Raw genomic sequence first — 19,003 nt, 5'->3', positions numbered from 1 at the left:
AGTAATAATGAATAACAAATATAGTAATAATTAATTTAAAAAAATAATATAGCAATAATTAGTACAAAAATAATATATTTGTGTTCTCAAAGTGAATTTAAATTGATATGAGGTTATATTCCTAGAATAGCAAATCATTTTTTTATTGTATTTATAATATATTTGTGATTTTATTGTGCTCTTCTCCTCATGGAATCTGCCACCTGACACTGTATACTGCCTGATGTTACCATTTCCCCACTATTGTTTATCTAAAAAAACACACACTTCTTTGACCAGAGTTAAGCCTAAGTGAAAGACAATATTTTAATTTGTTTTTTAATAACTTTTTGTTGTTAACTTGAAATAAAGTGATAATGTTCTTCTTACTAGCCTATTCCCTTTTTAGTTCCTCTTATCCATCTTCATAATAATTTCCCCCAAAATAGCCATCCTCAAACTTTTTCCTCAAAGATCATCAATCAGTTTAGTTCTCCAAAAATGCACAGTAACATACTGCTGTTGTCCAGAAGTATGATATATGCAACACATGCAGGTTTATTCACTGATTTTACGGTTTTTAATTTACTTCGGCATCCTAGAAAGTTCTTCAGCATCCTAAAAGATTAATGGGCAAAATCTGAGAGGCAAACCTGTGTACATCTGTAAAGATACACATCAGGGTTACTAACAAGAATGGGTGAAATTACAGAAGTGATAATGTACTAAAATGCAAACATCTTTCTTTGGGAATACAGAAAAAATGAAGCGTGCAGCAAAAGCTGCAACGTCAGAAGATGCCAAGCAACTGCGGATGGCAAATTTCTTTGCAAAGACCTCTTGTTTGGAAAGTGAAGTGGAACCTGTTACTGCAGAACCAAACTGCACAAGAGAAGAACAACCAGCAGAGGAGTCCCCTTCAACAAGACACTGTCAAAATGCTGGGAAAAGGATGTTTAAGCTAGATTTGTGCAAGGAACTCACGTGGCTATAATTTAAACATAACATGGGTATAGCCATATGTGAGATCTGTGCTTCCTTCCCTGGGATTGCTTACCAAGCATCTAAGTGTGTGAAAGGGTTTTCAGGGCCATTTAAACTGGAGACCTTCAAAAAACATGGAAAGTCTCTCCAGCATGAAAAATGTGTAAAGGTAAAAAATGCTCTCTTGGCCCCAGAAGCTACGCTATTGGCTGCATGCAATCAAAAAATGGATCAAGGGATGTTCAACCACATGAACGTTCTATTTAATTTGGCTTATTATATTGTAAAAATCAACAGTAATAAAATATTTTATGTGAAAAACAACCTTTCATGGTTAAACTCACTCAAAGATGTGCCAAAACAGCATGAGAAGAGATTTATCAGTGGAACATCACTTAAAGGACTGTATCAAAACATACAGTTGCATGGACTCAGCCATACTGCAACTTCTTCGATCCAACAGAAAAAAAAGACAAATTGATTCAGCATGGTGTTAAATATCTGGAAGAGCGTTTTCTGACTCAGAGGAATATTGAACGATCCACAGCAGTGTTTGATACCTTTTCCAGGCCATCGGGAGCAGCATTACAGGACTATGGGGTTGATCACATTAAAGCATTGGCTTGTCATTTCCAGAAACAACTCTCACTGCCTGAAATGCATGACAAACGTATGCATGCAATTCACAATGAGTGGTATGAATTTAAAGTCCTTCGGAAAGGGAAGAAACTGAGTGATCTTATGGATTTGGCACTCTCCAACACGGATTTCCAGTTTTTGGAAAATTGTCTATAGTGTCTGTGTTGCCGGTCTCAACCGCATGTTGTTAAAGAGGGTTCAGTTTAATGAACTTTGTAAAAAATAAGTTTAGATCATCAATGCAGTAAGAAAGTTTAGGTGATTTTTTTAATGATCAACATGAATGGACCATCTGTGAAGGAGTTTGATCCTGCAAAGGTTGTCGACCATTGGTACTTTAATTCTAAAAATACAAGGCATGTTCATGGCCACAAAAAGCCAAGTGAACAATAATGATATATTTCATTAAAATAATCTGGTGTGTCACATTGTAATATTTTCATTATCTTGTTAATGCCCATGTTGTTTGGTTCTTTATATATTAATTTAAGATGTGTTATTTTTGTCGTTGAAAATAAAGTTTTATACGTTTTTTTTTTTGGTTTGTTTTTTTTAACTGGGTCCTAACATTTTTAGCTGGCTCCTAGATTCAAAGGAAATTTATCAAGCCCTGTGTTTCCCAACTGCAAATACAACTACAAAAACAGAACAACAAATACCTGCGTCACTGTAATAGAGGGTTCAATTCCAATGCTATGCTTTACATATTTTTAAATCAAATATAGACAAAATTGCTAAGAGTTATTATGCTGTTCCAATGCTTACACATAACACATAACAGTAGGAAATAAACCATTGGACCAGGTTTACCACATTTCTTTTTTAAGTTTGTTGCCTTTGCCTCCAGTCTCAGCCTCCTTGCTGTTTCCACTTTGTGTGAGGCCTGTCCTCAAGCAGTACCTACAATTAGTAGGTACTTGTGCGCCTTTCACGGCTCCAGGGCACCCAGAGCCATCAATCATTGAGACTCTTACCCATCACATCAACTACTTTAAGCAGGTAGAGAATAGGTATGACTAAAAATTATTAATTTTGCACAGCAATGATGAATTGTCACAGAAATTAATTAACACATGGTAGATGAAAATGTAATTTATGGACAATAACAATTCAGCTGCGGGGGCAGTGGGTGGGAGGTTGGGGGGTGGTCACGCCGGGGCTGCACACTTACTCCCTTTCCATATTTTTTATTTTACCTTCTTCAACTGCTTGCTCTCTCCCATACATTTCCCTCTCCCGTGCTATCCAAACATACATGCCATTTCTCTATTACATACAGCTCCTTCTTGAATACTATTGCAGCTATGACGGAGCACTCTAACTTTCCTTCTCCTATACAGCTACGCTCTCTCAAGGCTTCATGGGTCTGCTTATACCAGAAGGAGTCATTAGCTGACAATGGGAACCCCCTACTTTGAGCATAAGGGGCAAATACTCAGATGGTTACTGGGTCACTGTAAAGTGTCACGGAGAGGCTGAGGTTGCGGAGGGCTCGATAGAGATCCGAGCAAGAGACGATTTCGGGGAAGCTTAAAGGGGGGCTTAACAGTGTAGCTCTCTAGATGCACCAGTAGGCATTTTTACTCTCCATTCGCTCAACCAACATAAAAACTGGTCTCTAAACATCTTCTGCAGAAGCGGACAGCTCTCCATGGCACCTTCTGGCAACAATTACCGATGCACCAATTCCCAACATACGCCAAGAGCGCCCTATATTGTCTTCCTGTAATGCCAACTATCAAAGAATACCTGTCCTGCAACATAGCTTAGGGCATGTTGGAAATACACCTATTGTGCTGTTAGATTGTATAACACTTCTAAAACAGCCTGACTGTTGTTTCTGTTTGTTACTTCTTGTTTGTGTAGCAAAATCTTTAATAAAAATAAGATTGTAAAAAAAAAAAATGTAATTTATAAAAGTAAAGTTTATTGATCCTATGGCCCATTAATCCAAAGTAGAAAGAGAAGAAATGGTGCAGTTTACAAAACCAAGTTCGTTAAAGGAACACTATAGGGTCAGGAACACAAACATGTATTCCTGACCCTATAATGCAAAATCCCCCATTTAGGTGGCTTGCCCCCCTTTAGCTCCCTTAAAAGGAATTAAAACTCATCTTATTTCCAGCACCGCGCGGGTCTGCCGGCACTGGCCCCGCCCCTTGGTGACATCACCAAAATAGCAGATTCTTAGCCAATTCAATGCTTTCCCATGGAAAAAGCATTGGATTGGCTAAAATCGGCAAGGGGGCAGGGCCAAATTATGTCATTGAATTAATGCATCTCTAGGAGGAAAATTCAGCGTCCCCATGCAGAGCTTAGAGACTCTGAATGGCACTGCTGCCTACTGTGCAGCACTGAACCAGGAAGCACCTCCAGTGGCCATCTGGAGGTGTTCCTAGAGGCAATGTAAACACTGCCTGAGAGAGAGAGAGACTGCTAGTGTAATCAAAAGTAGGAATTTAAATAGCAGCTTGCTGAGGGCCTACATTGCAAAACTGGCGCCTGACAAGGGGCATGATCTAATTTTGAAACACTATCCATAATGCGAATGGATGAAGAACTCCACTCTGTTTGTTACATTACTAATAAAGAATATATTATGGTAATAAAGAAAAAATATGTTAGAAGGGTTTTTTTTTTCCTGATACTTATCTGGGATTTTCATAAAATAATTATACTGGGGGGGCGTGGCTTGGATACTGACAGGAGCGGACGCATGTCGGCTGGGCTCCAGCTACACACAGCACCAAAAGCCCGATATCATCGGCGTAATACCCCGCAAACATCAGAGCCAGCGACCGACAGTAGGCAGCAGTATGGGGAAGAGAGCAAATAAGCTCCGGACCATCGCAGGGGAAGGCTCCCGCGACAATAGGGTCCTCCTGCAGCCGCGGCCTAGGCCCAAAATGGCGGCGCAGCCGGACCTACTCTATTCCTCCTCTGAGGAAGAAATCCTCGATGCCCCAGATGAAATACCCCACACGGAGGGCCTAATCTCCACACATCAGGGGGAAGACCTGACAGCCCCAGCTACAAGGGGAGACATCAAGGCACTAATGCACAACATCCGCGCCTTTTTCAATGCTGACTTAAACATAATCAGGGAAGATATTACAGTAGTCACTGCCAGAGTCCAGGCTACAGAGGACAGCATCCACTCTATCACACAACAGCAGATAAGCACCAAAGAACAGATGCAACAACTCCTGGCAGCAAATAAAGCCATGCAGATCAGACTTGATACCTTGGATGATGCACGGAGACGCAAAAACCTAAAAATAAGAGGCATAACTGAAACAATTGGTGACCAAGAACTGCCGCATTTAATTCGGCGACTCCTGTCCACTTTGCTGCCCCAACGCACTTCAAGGGGCATTCAAATCGATGGCTGCTTCCGCCTCGCAAAATCTAGCAGGGCTCCGGCTGGGGCTCCCCGAGACGTCCTGGTACGCTTCCTCGCACTGCGGGACAAACTAGCAACCCAAGAAGCTGTGAAAAACAAAACACCACTTCAATTCGAAACTATGCAGCTCCAATTTATGCAAGACCTATGCTGATCCACCTTAGACTGGAGACGAGCCTTTCAACCAGTCACGAGGGTCCTACGAACGGCTAACATCCCCTATAAATGGGGTCAGTCTCGTACCCTCATAGCTGCTAGAGACGGCCGCACTTACCAGCTTCTCTCCATAGAGGACTCCTCAGACTTCCTAAGGGACTTTGGCCTGATCTCACTTCCAGACGGCGCTGCCTGGCCGAACCGCACCTGGGATGTAAACAAGATTGTACCCTTTAACCCCCCACACCCGCACCGATGCAGATACCACCTGAAGAGGGGACGGACGCCCGGTAGCTCCAACTGTACACGGAGGGAACCCCTGCAGCCTTGCAGGGACGGACTGACCTCAATCCATTTGTTCGTTGTTTATGCTATTATTATTTTAAAGTACTGCTTAGTATGGCTTAGTTTTATTGTTTAAAGGTTACACTGTTGTCCCAATATGCCTACACACCACCTTCGAGCTGTCCTGACATGCGGCCATTGACTTGACCGCCCCCCCCCAACACTCAGGGGTTATTGAGTGTAAGTTGAAAGGGAGCACCCACGACAGACCCAAGTCATCATTACCATTAGATACTAGGACACAAGCACAATCTTATTACATAAGACCCACAGGGCTGGGTCTCCCTCCTACTCTAGAAGCCTCAGCGAGATTAAAAATCCTTGGACCACTAACCAGCTACAGTTTTATATCTTGCATGATTGCACCTAGTTTGCATACTAGTCACGAAACTTAACTTATAACCACTCACACAGTGTCAGGGTCCAAGCAGTTTTTATAAACACTTATGCATCCATAGACTGACACAGCTAAACTCAACTTGTTTCACTCTCTCATAGCATGTTACCTGCTATTTTTTCTTACTCCGTGCCAGACGACTAAGTATATCCCCATTAATCCTCCTATAGAATTATAAATGCTGGAGATATAAATGGGCTAGCACCTGCTCCTGCGGCTATACAGGCCCTTGTAGATACGCACTCCAAATATGACACCACACAAATGTCTTAAACACCTCCTTACTGTACAACAATAGTTTAGTGTCCTTGTCTTATTATTTCATTATTCCCTTTTGTACTGTAAATAAGCAGAATATGAGTAATATCACCATAAGTTTCCTTGTCTCACCACATAGCTCACAAAAGCAGGTACAGCCAGGCACTAAGCCAAGTGCGCTCAACCTAATCACAAAATGCAATGCTATAGCATGACCTATCTCCCTATTTTACCTAAAATTGTGATACCAATCGGTGAACCTAAGCTACTGCTCTCCTTTTGTTATAGTGAAGCTCACGATATAATCTTGTCTATTTTCCTATACAAAACAAACCTATGTTATAATATAGCTCTGGGAAAGTACTACTAAGCTTGCTCCTAATCCTGTCGTTATACCGTAAAAAAAAAAAAAAAGTGCATGTTTTTTCTTACCAATGCCTTGATGCTTACAAGCTGTGTAACTTGTTTCCCTTGTCGCATGCTGTTGGGGCATGACGAGATAGTGTGTAATTATCTGCACTTCAAAAATAAAGAATTAAAAAAAAATAAAAAAAAATTATTATACTGTGTTTAGATGATGACATTAATATACCGGTAGTAAGGTTATTAACTAACCTATGTCCTAGCTACCTGTAAAAGTTCCATCCAATTGCTCTCCTACAATCCCACTCACTCATCTTGGAGTAACATCTTCACAACATTATAATTTATCTTCTGCTGTGATAACTATGGCATTGTTAAATGGGCACTCAAAGTACTATAGTCACAACAGCATATTGTAGTGGTTATGATGCTTGAAGACAATTACTGCTGTCCAAGTCCATACACATAACAAGTAAGAGAGATTCATCATCCTCTCTGTGGCACTATAATGGGTGAACTTGGGTACCAACAGAGAACACTTTGACAGAGCTCAGAGAAATAGCGGCCAAAGACTCCATAATCACTTCAATAAGCTGCCATGGATATGGTGCTTAGAGTTTACCTATAGTAATATAACAAAAATAACTTGATTGAAATGGTTGAACTCAATGTTCCATTATCTGATATTAGTCTAACAAGATGCAAGTATCGGGCAATTATTAGTGTTTACACAACTAAAATGTAATCATCCTTGCAAGAAGCAACACATGAAAACCAAACTAAAAAAATTCAAAGAATTGCTCACATAAAAGAAAAAGAAAGGGCTAGAATTATAGATGGTCATCTGACCATGGAATCTAGTTCATAAACAATCTCTGGTTTTGTTCCTAATCTTACTGCCAGTAGCTCATGTTTCAAACTTTAGTGAACTACTGTCTTGCCATTGAAAATAGAATTTATAAATTGGACAGTATATTACAACGGTCATATTCCAGTCACATTGCTCATGGTTCTTTTTTATATCTTGTAACTTTTAGGATCACCAGTCAGTGAGGGATGTGACTTGCCATCAGTTAGAATAGATGCATTTATTAAATTCTGCTTTAGTAAAGATATAATCTGGCTTCCCAGGCATGTGATACTCACACCCATATATAAACGAACCCTTTCATAGCAACAGTTAAATCATCAACTGGTGGGAAAGACTTTTGATTTCCCACACCATAATGGAACCTTGAACCACCTCCAACAAAAACAAACAAACACTGTATGCTCACATTGCTGTTTCTGCACGTTCCATGTCCAATAGATAATGCAATATAATTGTATCACTCAGACCCATGGGGTAACATGACAGTCAATTGGCTTTCTAAGATCCTATACAATACTTTAATTCAAGGAATAGGAGCTGTAAAGCAAATCCGAATTTGCTCCCCTGATCCATGGGAGGTAGTTTACTATTTGTATCATCGTCTTTCACATTCATTATTTTTTCCCATGGATTATTATGTTTAACCTTATGATTTATACTTTGGATCTTTATAAATGTTGTAGATGCAAGTAAATTACAACAGGTTAGTAAAGAATTATTTCCCAGCAGTGTGATTGTTAAACGACTAGGACAGAGTTCACAGTTTTGGGCTACGAGCCAGAAATAGCAAGAAGTTTCCGTTTGGGGATGTACTAGGTGGGATTTCAAAGAAGCAGATCATAAAAACACATAAACAGATTACTGGCTATTAAAATATACACCCATTCACAAACTGAAATTAACATGAATGAGAACCATTAACGTGACACTGTAGACGCCAATGGCTCAATGCATTTGGTAGGAGCATCACACAAAAAACCATCTTGTTTTTCTTTTGTGATTTTTTTTTTTTTTTTTTTTTTTTTGTAATTATGCCACAAAAAATAATATGAAAAAAAACACTTCCAGCTTAGCTCCACTCCCACTGCCTGATCTGTTTCTTCAATCAGAAGCTTACTAGTGAGCAGAGACAGGTTTTAGTTCATGGAAAAAAAATGAAAACAATGCGAAAGCATTCAAAGATTGCTTCTCATCATATTTTAATTTATTCAATATGAGGGTCAGTGTATACATGCGAGTAGTTTTATACAGATATTCAGAGCAGAGTTTAGTAGACAGACTTTTATGGGATAGAAACATCAATTCAGTTAAGGAATTAAAGTTTAAATAAACTTGGAAGAATGTTCACTTTTACATTTTAATTTCTAGAATAATATGACACGTGATACAAGACATTATATATATATATATATTTATATTATGCAGAGTGGGGCAAAATTTTGAGTAGGATTTGAGGAGTCAATAACTTATTTTTAATTAATAAAACAATTTCAATGATTGTACATACAATGAGTGCTAAACGTATGGAGATTTGTTTGACAAGGTACGGAAGATGACATCTTTTAAATGAGCTCCATTTGCCACCCCACAAAGTCGGGCTCTTTCGATTACATTGTTTGTAACATTAGTTAATGTTTGAGGCTCCAGCTCTCGAATTTCTTCACGGATATTCTCCTTGAGCTGCTCAAGTGTACATGGTTTGTTCAGGTACACCCCGCTCCTTTAGATAACCCCAAAGGAAGAAATCGGGAGCTGAAAGGTCGGACGAATGTGGCGGTCAATTAATCTGTGAATTTGTTTCTCTTTGCGCCAAAATAATGGACCAAGTGTTTACTTGTTCCTTTGTCAAAATAACCATAATGAATCGCCCAACACTCAGTTATAATATGTACCTGCAACAACAAAAATGTAACTACTAACAAAGTTGTTTACCTGTTAAATCCTACCTTGAATTTTTCTAATTATTATAATTATTTTTTATTTATATCTGTGTGCAGCATTATACATGTGCATAATATACTAAAATGTGTTCATGCTTTTTTTTTGTTCAAATTGTAACATTTTTAATAGTATAGATTTTACTTATTCCGGAACAGATTCTCATTTTTGTAGACAATCAGTGACAAGGCATACATGCGGTATGCAATTGGTAACATTCCTGATAAAATATGTACAAAAAAAAAAAAACATTTGGGAAAAAAAAGTTGAACAAAGAAAAACAGACTTGTGGTGTGGGGCGGGGCAGAGAGAAGGGAAGGAAGGAGCAAAGAGGGCAATACAATATATTTTTTTACAGAAAGGATATTCAGGAAAACTGTCCAACGTAAGTAAACAAACAGTAAAGGAAATAATGGATTCATCAGCTGTGCATTAGATTGCCATGAAAAACAATTGTCCAAGAGATTTCAAAATGGGCAGTGTACACACCAATTGTACCAGTGTACACGCCAATAATGTATTTTCCACCTCCACAAACTAGGTTTCATTCAACTTCTAATTTAATTTCTTCTTTTTATTGGTACAGAAGGATGGAGGGCTCTGCACTTGTAAGTTTACAATCTGGCAAGAGGTGGGGATGAGTGATATAAACAGAAAGTAAGGGAAATTGCTTGGTATACAGGTAATTAGATAGGGGGAAGTTTTTTTTACAAAGTGTATAAAGCTGTGGAAAATAGGGTGGGGGGTGGGGAGAGAGAGTCTGACAAAGCAAGGAAGGAATTCCAGAACAGGTGCATCATGGGAGACGTTCTGAAGACAGGACAGAATGGACAGGTGGTAAAGGGGCAAAGCTAATATGGCGGAGTTGCGATAATTCCAATATGATATTACTAGAGAGTGGGTTCTGCTTTTCTGCTGCTACAAACAAACAAACAGTGGTTGGAGATGTTCTTAAAGTGAAAGCACCAAGATTTAGCGACTGTGTAAATATGGTAATGAGAGAAAGAGTGTAATCAAGTCTAACACGGAGGTAGTGAACTACGGGATTTAGTGAGATTGTGTCATTATCGATCATAGAGGCACGTTCTTGGACAAATGTAAACGTTGCCATTTCTCAGGAATGGCAGTTTCACACTATCTGACTAAAGGGGCAGCATCTATGAAACAAAACTACTGAAAATATAGCTAGATCAGAGAAACTGTCAAAATCATCTTTTGTGGTTAAATATTTGAAATTCACTTTGAATTCCTAGAAATTCATATAAGCCCTGTTTGTATCACGCAAGTTTTTTTGTTTTCAACACTGGTTGCGCAAATCACAACTAATACCCGCAGACAAACAAGGGCCTTTCTCTGAGTAATGAACACTATGTGACCTTGGCCTTGTGAAATGATAAAACTGACAGAAACTTTAGATTGCTGCAAGACAAACGATAACATTGTACTGATTTCATTCTTTTCATTTTTTACTCTAAGAGAGCTCTTAGCATAGGTCAGGGGATACAGAATCCCTGTAGCTGTCTCAATACACACAGCATCTTACAATGCAGTGATATGCAAAAATAGCATTTTGCAGCATCTTAGGATATAGCGGTTTGCAGCAAAAAAAAAAAAAAAAACCACCATCTAATCAGCGTAACAACACACCTATAGCTCCATTCATAAAATAGTGAGTTTAGACGCTAGTTAGTTTATAGTATTCACTGTGCAGCAGATCTGGTGAATGGGACTACAACTATATATATTTCATGATCTGCCAGATTATGTTTTTGAATCCCTTTTAGTGCTGTGTACTGGCATTTCAGGTGAAAATGATGGGAGTCAAACTCCCAGATAACATCTGCAAATCACAGCAGCCTTTAGAAATTCTATGCCTCTGCCATTATTTTTATGTCTGGTGAAGGGCTAGAGAGAGATGCTTTCTCCCTGTGACGAGCTCCTGTACTCCAACTGAGTAACTCCACCAAGTCTGCTTCCTTGCCAATATCAGGGACCCTAGTGTCACGGTTCTCACCGTGAAATCCAGACAAGGTCGCCTGGGTACTTTGCGTTCCTGTGCCTGCTTTCCTACCTTTAAGCCACCGCAGCTCCTACTCCTCAGAGTATTTCCAGCCCTGGTCTACCTGGCTATGTCAAATCAGCCAGGTATAAAACACTGCCTCTCTCTGAGTGCAGTGTCAGTTCATGGACTCTGGTTCCTGTGTTTGTGATCCAGTGTTCTTCAGTCGGCTCCTGACCTTGGCTTATTCTTATCTAGTGTCCTGACCTCTGGCATCCTCTGACTTTGGCTTACCCTCGTTTATCCTGACTTCTGGCACCCTTGACTTTTGGCTTATCCTCAACGATTCTCCTGCTTGTGTCCTTGCCTGTACTGCGACTTGGAGCAATATCCTGCACAGCCTCCGTGCACAGACTCGCAGGCCAGGTGGTTCCTTATCTGGTCACCTTGGTCTGTGTTTATTTGCAAGGTTGAGCGTATATCTCTGCATACCGGACTCCCAACTAAGGTGAGCCCTGACACCTAGAGCACTTCCGACCCAGTCACCAAAGCTTGACTGTGAACGCTGAGGGGCTGTTCCACCCTAGACCAGGGTACTGTGATTCTAGCTCTGGAAACCCTTTCTCCAGCAGTGCAGTGGTCATAGTCCTTTCCTCGAACACCAGACAACACTTGGTGAAGAATAAAAACAACAAAAGACAAAGGGTCTCTGGGCACATAGATTCTGTTGTAATACGACAAACGTCCTGAGCCACTGACCCACAACAGCCCTTTGATGGGCTCCTGGGACCAGGCCCATACTCTTACTCCTCTCCAGAAGGCTGTACCACAGAACTTCCATCACATTCCCCAACAACTCTTTTGGCATATCAATAGGGGTTGAGGGACACAATGATAACAGCCACAAATCAAAGCTGCTGCCCAGACTATAACATAGGCTTCCGTATACTTTTTTATTATTATTATCATCTCCGTTTATATTCCGATTTATTCAGATTCCGTAGCGCTTTACAATATTATTAGAGGGGGGGGATTTAACTATAAATAGGACAATTACAAGAAAACTTACAGGAACGATAGGTTGAAGAGGGCCCTGTTCAGATTAGCTTACAGTCTATAGGAGGTGGGGTTATATAGTTTCATGTAGAAGATATGAACAACCCTAGGTCCATAGCAAAAATATGTACAAAGAATTGGAGGAAGTAGAACTGCGGTTATAAAATGTGAAGCTTTTATTGCGGCATTCAAAAAGAAAACAACCTTTCTGTGTTTGTTTTAGTCATTCATCCCTTCAATCTCAGGCAGCCCAGGAAAGAAAAGGAATGGGTTACATAATTTATAACGTATTCAAAGAGCCGTTGGCATTTAAATGTACTTTGAACTCTAGCTAATCCCCAATAAACTCTTTATAATTTTGGAACTTTCAATGAGTCTTCATTTTTTGAGCAAATTACCTTAATTCTCCTAATTGGTACCTGCTATTATCCATTTAAAGACCTATTTTGGTAGACATTTTGACATTGTTTTCTTTTGCTCATTAGTTGCCAGGAGAGAAAGACATCAATGTGCATTGGGCTCTTGATACAGGCAGATACATTTGCTCCTAATTAGAGCAAATTTTTCTCAAGATTACCTGAGTTTTGGAGATCTGAGCCTTTTTTCAAAAGGTTTGTATTTGAACAGCTAAAACTGAAAATTTTACAGCATGTGAATGTGCAGAAAAACAAGTATCTGCTTTTTTTTGCCTTTCATAATATGGAAGCACAGTGTCCTTTTAGCAGGGTCCCTTTGAAGAACTAGCAGGTCCTGGCTGAAGCCTTTAATACTGGATTCCATTATCTCTTTATCCATACAGGTTTAGAAAGCAAAATATGAAAAGGTGGATGCATATGTAGGATTGAATTAATTTCACTTTGCTTTTCATTGAAAAACAAATAAGAATACAATAAACCTCATTTACAACCCACCTTGCTCCAGCTCAAGCTACAGACAACCAAACGTATTGTCCAAAGCTTTGGTCAATCCCTTTGTCGCCGGTTGTAACAATACAGTTGAGATTGTAAATTATGTCAACACACCATCGTAGTAAAGGAATAGCCAGGTATATGTACATATTAGAGCTAAAGGCCTCTATATCTGGGTACTGGGTATGGACATTATGTCCACTTAAAATCAGTTTCCATTCTGCTGACAATTTGGGAATCTGCATTTCCAAAAATGCTGGATTTCTTAGAGATACCATGATAAGAAAAGTAATAATTTTCTATACATTTTAATCCTTCATACGATATGTTCTAATATTTTTTATTTTTTTGTGATGCAAGGAATGACATGTAATTCTTTCTACACAAAATATTTCTGTTAAATAAGAATGCAAATTCTGTACATTTATGTAATTGCATCGTATTCTAGGTATCTTGAACTGCAATATATACACAAATTTCCAACTTTGTCCTAATTTTACATGGCAGCTATGCATCCCCCCCATTTGAATAACTGGCAATCTTTTCCCAAAGAAATCACCCAGTTAATGAAAGACAATGAAAAACACAAACCCTTGAACAAAAAAAAACAACAACATAAAAACCGTAAACTATGTTCCTGTAACTACTGCCTGCATTCTCAATAAAACACATTTTTAATAAAGTTGTATTGCGCCATTGGATTGTTCAAGTTGCCAAAGTAATAGTCAAAGGATTGGGCAAATGGCAGGTGGCCTGATAAGTTGGTGTACCTTTGGGACATCTTTAGGTCCAGGTCTGTTAATTTGCATGAATCTATAAATCAATAACATTTAGAACATAACACATTGATTACATAGAATATATGAATATTTTATATTGCACATACACACAATATATTTCCTCACAATCATATTCAGGCTAAAATGAGGAACAAAATAAATCACACAAGGGATATCTGATTTAAAAAAAAAAATGTTATAAGGCTTTAGTTATTTTGGTTTTCATGGGTTTTTAACGTTTATCTTAAAATCCAAAATCATACAGTAAGACACCTCGATGCTTGCCAAATACCACCAAGTGATATTTCCATGTAAAATAAGCGGCATATATTTATAAAGCCAGCAATTTCAGTAGAATAAACCTATACTCACAGATTTGGGAGACGTTCCTGCTTCAGAAGTTGTGACAGTCGATCCCCTCGTATATCTCATCATTTTGCTAACTTGCAGTGAATCGCAGTATTCTTTTCAAGGGAGAGCGAGATATATATATATTTATTCCTTTAAACCAAGATCCTGCATTTTATAAGCCTTAGAATTCCACAATAGAACGATTCCACATTTCTAAGCATGATACTGATCCTGCAGCGGATCCTTTAAGTGAGATTTCTCCAGATCACGGTATTCTTTCCAGCAGTTCCTGATATCCTCAGCAGGTTAATCCAGGGGCTGCTCTTTAATCCGGATAGTGGCAGATGGACCAGTCTCCTCTGTGAGCTGTTCAGCACTGACCTTTTTACACCTGTACAGACCACTCACTGGTTGCTATGAAACCATCAGGTGGTGTCCAATCACCGTGTCATCTCGTGTAGAATCTTACCTGACCTGTCAGGCTGCATTCATTTTGCCTGTTTTCCCTATGACTGCTTACCTGGTCATAGCATGTTGCAGAACTCAGACTACACCCTCCCAGTAGGTGGGAGGGACTGTCTCTGTCTATTCTTTAACTCCTTCTAAGCTTTCATGCAATGTAGGCAGCAGTTAAGGGCCCCAGAGCAAACTTTTTCCATCCAAACGTTGATAGTAGTTTTTTTTTTTTTTCTTCAATCAAACATTTTTTTACAATTTCTTTTTTTCATCAGGCATCCTTAGAGGCACTGTTTCTATACACTTACATTCTAAAATTAAACATTATATTTATAATAATTAAATATTATAGTTAACATATCATTTTAAAAAAAGAGACATTTAAGAGACACACATATATAATACGTATATTATTATTATTGTTGGTATTTATATAGCGCCAACTTATTCCACAGGGTTTTACAATATTATAAAAGGGAAAAATGTAACAATAAATGAGGCAATTAGAAACTGTTACAAGAACTTTAGGCTGATGAGGACCCTGCTCGAAAGAGCTTACAGTCTATATATAATTTCATATAATCTATTGTCTATCTCTGCTATGTTTGTATCATTATCCCATCCTGTTTGCAATGCAGATCTCTTTACAGCAGAACAGGTTAACTGTTAAAACCTTTGCACATTAAATTGATAATAAGATGTTGAGTGCATGAAATATTAAACACTAAGTAAATAGGCTGTGACAGCCGATTATCCACCCAGCTCCTGCTCAGCTATACTGATCTCTTCCTCTCAATTGGGAGGAGCTGTCTTTATAGCAGACAAACATACAGTAGCTTGTCTTAACCCCTCAGCTCCCAGATTTCAGTAACTAATAATGTATTTAAAGGCCTGAGTAATTTTATGCTTTTAAAAAAAAATATATATATATATTTTACAATTAGAAGGCATTTTTCATTTGCACTGAAATTTAGAAACTGTAGTATAAACTAACACAAGTGATTTACTATAAAATTGTCAACATCAGAGACCGTCATCATTATTGATATGATGATGCAACGGGCATATGGCTGCAATCTGAGGATTGGATGAAAATTACCAACAATCTCTGGAAAACGTAATCAAACTCAAGATAGGTTTCACTGCTATATCTTTTTATCACTGTTTTGTTCACAATGTTTATGAAGTTTTTTTTCTCAGAAGTCTAGGCTTACATTGGTCATTTCTTAAACAGCCCTGCGTGGCCATATAAAAAAGAAAAATTTTAACTTCTAGCGACCTTCAGTCCTTTCTCACTGCTTATTACTATTGTTTCCGAATGACAATAAAATGTTAATCTACAAAAAAAAAAAATAATTACGAACAGACCAAACAAATGGCTTTTGTTGCTCTAAAAACTCACAGATCCCTGTGTGGATGATCCTAGTCATGTAGCACATGCCATGTATTGATTTAACAGATGGAGGCTGCGGGTGCAAGCTGTGTAATCATATATGACTGCAAACTCTGAATGATGGATAATTCTCAAACATCTATGCATTGCAGAGATATAAAGGGATATTTACTAAACATGTTGCTAAACATGACTGGCTGTTCATCACCTTCTGTACTTTTGTACCTTTTAGGCTCCAGTACAGTGTGGGAGGAGATTCAGTCTCTTACACTCCCTCTGTTTCATGCAGAAATACTGAAAGTCATCTGGGGTTCACAAAATTATAGTGATTAAAAAAAGAACTAGTACGGAGCCTGACCACCATGCTGATAGGATGCATATCCCTGGAGCTCTGGGGTAAACGCTGAAAATTAAGCCTTATTGCACGCAGCCCAAGTCCGGTGAACTGTGTCCTGCTGTTGGTCCAGTCCTGTTTGGTGGATCTGGTGTGGGGTAGACCTGCGGCCTACTAACGGCTAGTGAGGGGGATGCGGCCGATCCCTACGCTTGCTATATCTGTTTTTGTGGCTTTGAGTGGCTTCCCCTGTTCTCTCTCCCTCCCCCTTGCTGGTCTTGGTTCTCCCAGCATTTACTTCTGGTGCTGCGGTCGGTGCCCGCCACCGTCCATAAACGAGCCGAGGTCACCTTGTCCTTCGCAAAACGGCGCAGGTCACAGTGTCCCCTGTCTTGGAGAGACTGGAAAGCTGTTCTAGGATTTCTGGTCCAAGCTCTAAGGCCGTATAGAGGCATCTAGAGCTGAGAAGTTAAAGCCTGCCATGCTCCTGCCCTCAATGCCGGGAACTCTTCACAGCCGAAAAGGTTCTTCCCTTAAAGGGCCCAAGGATTGGAATGAACAATGGCTGAATAGGTGGGGGGAGGCCACAGAGGATTCGACTGAGGCGAATTTGGCTCCTGTATCAATGGATACAGGCTTATGCAATGTATGATTATATATTGTAACTAAACCCCCATAATTTTTTGCCTAGGTAAGGTGTTTTGAAATAAAACTATTACATTCTGTGAGATTTGAAATTGCTGTTTAGTGAATGATTGGATTTATATGTTGTATGAATTGTCCCAAGTGGCACCCTTATAAGTATATATGTTCAAGTATATATGTTCAACCTCTTGGTTTTATTTATATATTTGGGAGTCTAAGCCAACTCCCAGGCTTTGCACCCCTCCCTCTCACAGGTGCTGCATTCCAGAACCTTATTTAACCTTGCCCTGCAGAGTATTCCAGGAGGAAGTATTTCCAAATTAGGTAAATTCATCTCATAAGAGCAGGCATTAGGTTGCTAGAGTAGGACCTTCCATGAATGGGGTACATTGATGTTGTGGCAGGCTTAGGCAATGTATGCTCATATACTGTAACTAAACCCCCATTATTTTTGACTAGGTGAGGTGTTTTAAAAAATAACGATTACATTCTGTGAGACTTGAAATTGCTGTTTAGTGAATGAGTGAGTGTGCTGGATTTTGTATGTTGTCCTCTTATAAAGACACCTTGTCAGGTACAGAAACCAAGGCACCATGAATTGCCAAAAACTATTGTTCTCCTGAGGACCCCCTGTTCGGGACCCAGGTGTAAAAGTATGGGCAACAAAGCAGACCTATTCACCCTGACATTTAGTCTCGGCAAATGATTGAGAATGGGATATGATCACTTCAGAGCTAAGCACTAAAAAAATAAAATTAATTCATTAAATGCCCATTGCAGCGTTCCTGACTTTCCAACCAAAAATTAGTATACCAATATGTGTAGCTTTTCACACCAAGACCAGCAATGATATCTCCTTCTATATCGTTCATAAGACACTAAGCTAACTTTTAACACAAGGATTTGCAGTTGGGATATTGTGCCCATTTATTTCAATATGAACAAACCAATTCGATTTATTAGTACCAAACTCAAATACGTGCACAATAACACATGTACATATAAGGACACAAATTTTTATAAATCCCCCATTGTTGCATCCATGCACTATGGTAATGCTTGACTAATTCTAACATGTAAATTGTGCTTTTTCTATCCAGTTAAAGTCCTCTTTTGATATATTTATCTTTTTCCAGTGCTTTTTATGTGTAGATTCGGTCTTCTCTCCCAGAAATATTTTGATTTTATTAAAGGACACGGAGGCTCATATTAGGCTTTATCTCTTTCTTTATTCCTCAGCAGCAAAGAAAGGATATTGATATTTTTTAATATAGCAATAACAAAAAAACACAAATGACGCATGCCGGAGGAGCTCCGGACAAACCTGGGAAAAACTCACCCTTTTCACACCCAGACACCAACGGAATCCACCGCAAGGTGAGCCCAGAACCTCCCGGACCAGATGGGGAGGAAAACTAAAAAACAAAAGCCGGACAAGCCCCGACCCGGCATGGATATCGGGAACCTCTGGCGGCAAGCACGTGAGGCAGCGGGATCCAAGATGGCGTCCCTGCATGGCGGCTGTTCAGACTTCTACGAGGGGTCCTCGGACGACACGGAGGGAGACCCACTACCAGCCCCAGCAGTGAAACAGCCGGTCCAGACACGATCCCAGCCACTCACGGCAGACCCCAAACCGGTAACTATGGAAGCCATAGGAGACCTCATGGCTGAGCACCATAGGAAAATTGCGGCCGATGTGGCTATGATAAGAAATGATCTGAAACAACTGACAGGTCGACTCCAGGC

The 19,003-nt window shown here is 39.4% G+C and overlaps 1 protein-coding gene across 1 annotated transcript in view; it reads right to left on the bottom strand.

The window, feature by feature from the left end:
- Positions 1 to 14,973, bottom strand: part of MYZAP (myocardial zonula adherens protein) — a 97,081-nt gene extending 82,108 nt beyond the window's left edge. Inside the window, exon 1 of the mRNA XM_063449101.1 lies at positions 14,448 to 14,973. Within this exon, the coding sequence (XP_063305171.1) occupies positions 14,448 to 14,510 (63 nt within the window). The 5' untranslated portion in view covers positions 14,511 to 14,973. The remainder of the gene's footprint in view (positions 1 to 14,447) is intronic.
- Positions 14,974 to 19,003: the final 4,030 nt, after the last annotated feature.

This window comes from Pelobates fuscus, chromosome 3, assembly GCF_036172605.1.
Source record: "Pelobates fuscus isolate aPelFus1 chromosome 3, aPelFus1.pri, whole genome shotgun sequence".
Taxonomy (NCBI): Eukaryota; Metazoa; Chordata; class Amphibia; order Anura; family Pelobatidae; genus Pelobates; species Pelobates fuscus.
The sequence above is the reverse complement of the archived record's forward strand: the minus strand, read 5'-3'. Positions and strand labels throughout refer to the sequence as shown.